At 34.4% G+C, this 1,988-nt stretch overlaps 1 protein-coding gene across 1 annotated transcript in view; it reads right to left on the bottom strand.

Moving 5' to 3' along the window:
• Nucleotides 1-1,988, bottom strand: part of LOC119594517 (splicing factor U2AF 26 kDa subunit-like) — a gene marked incomplete in the record, with an annotated part of 10,928 nt that overhangs the window by 3,953 nt on the left and 4,987 nt on the right. The window contains 3 exon segments of the mRNA XM_037943547.1: nucleotides 171-304; nucleotides 514-662; nucleotides 989-1,055. Coding sequence (XP_037799475.1) covers nucleotides 171-304; nucleotides 514-662; nucleotides 989-1,055 — 350 coding nt within the window.

The following is a 1,988-nucleotide window of genomic DNA, read 5'->3' as shown; positions in this document are numbered from 1 at the left end:
AACTAACATGATTTTTATATAATTTAAATATCCTAGGACACAATTTCTTGCAAATGATATATCTTATAAGTGAACAAATTACTATTCCATACTACACCTTCCAGATGATAGAACTTATTATCACCTTAAACAAGCAGTATTCACATGAAAACACAAACACAAGCACTCACCCCATTTCATACTGACGGCAACATGCCTCTCGAAAGTCAGTTACAGGACTCAACTCTGCATGGATTGCTCGACCCCCAAACCACCGGTTATTGAGGTCAACAACAGCCTTTTCAGCATCTTCTTCGTATTTGAACTGTATGTATTGAAAGAGGAAAGATATAATTATTTTTCTTCTGTTTACATGTTATTTCATTATAACAGTACGAATAAAAGGAAACAAAAAAGAAATAGAAGATAAAAAGGATCTATTACTGATTAAGGGCCTTAAATAAACCTTCACCAATACTATAACAAAAACAGATACCAAACTCCACAACAAGATATCTTACACACTTATCTGACCTTTATATACACATTGCCAACAAGATGGTCCCCAAGGTTGTCGCACACATTCATCTCTTCAATTTCTCCATACCGATCCTCGCACTCCACGAAAACCTCCTCAAAGAAGTTGTCGTAGTGCTCCTGCATCTCCTCATCGCTGACTGTTGCTAGTCCCAAAGAAAACACAAAGGAGGAGTAAATATCCATGTTGTGCTGCCTGGCTCAATAAAGTCCTTGGAATTCTTTATCAATTTCTAATTGCAACCTTTTATTCTCATCTTAATTGATAAAAGGAATCTTTAAGTAATCATCTTTTATAACTTTCTGATGTATGACTTCCTATCTACTTATCTTTGCTTAGTTGACTCTCGTCAATGCCTATGCCTATTCTACCGGTAATTTTTTTGTCAGTAAAGAGAATACATTGTAGTGCCAATTAATGAAGTATTGCATTTTCTAATCAAAGACTTGTAAGGTCCTGATGACAACTTACAGTGGGATCCATCAGCTGACTTGGCAGAGTTCTGGGGGTTGCAGTACAGGTTTAGGATCAACACAGTCTGTAAGGTAGAACACGCTGTCAAGGAGGTGTGGCCATAAGAAAAAGGTCTCCTTAAAGAGTAATAAAAACTGTAAAGATAAAAAATAAAAATGGTCTTTTTATCTTTATCAAATATTGGCTTGATGGCTATCTCTCAGTAAGATAAGAATCATCTAACTTGAATAAACCCTTCAGAATCAACACAACTTTTAGCCACTGCATCAGAAGCATGGCAAAAAATGATAAACTGTCCTGTGTAGAAACCAAGTCCTGACTTAATGCAAATATAAATTACAGAAAACCTAATCAGAGATCCTTACTAATTTTCTACACAGTTGAAGGTCTTCATCATTCATAAACACTAACCAAGCTACTGTACAATTTAGTACTCTACTGCTTTTGGCAGGCCTTGAATTTCTCTCAGATCTAGACTTCCCGAAAGCTTACATGATCTGGAGATAAAACATAATTTAGAAGACAACATTCTGATTTGAAAGATGTGTTTTTGAAGGGTTTTCATCAGTGACAAAGATCTCACAAGACTGGAATAAAATCTTACCTTCACATGCTTATAAGAATCCTGGGGGGGATTCAAGAAGCTTAGAAAAACAGTCTTTATATCTAAAATCATGTTGAAGATACAATTGAAAGAAATATCGCCTATCACAACAGTTCACATCATATCCGACTTATATTTATGTTAGAGAAGGCACAACAAAGCACCTTTTAGCTGAAAGTTATCACTGATTTGTAGGGGGAAAAAAAAGCTTACAAGTTTTGATCTCTTGAATAAAAAAAAAAAATATATATATATAAGGCTTGAATAAGAAAGGATAAAATCTGTATGATAATATCACATATAAAGATCTTTTTACATATACTGGCTGTAATAATGGGATGGAAATATTAGCTGGTTTAAGGAATTAAATTCCTCCAGAAAAATAAGTATATC

The sequence above is a fragment of the Penaeus monodon genome, chromosome 34 (assembly GCF_015228065.2).
Source record: "Penaeus monodon isolate SGIC_2016 chromosome 34, NSTDA_Pmon_1, whole genome shotgun sequence".
NCBI classification, from domain to species: domain Eukaryota; kingdom Metazoa; phylum Arthropoda; class Malacostraca; order Decapoda; family Penaeidae; genus Penaeus; species Penaeus monodon.
This window is presented reverse-complemented; position numbering and strand designations above follow the sequence as displayed.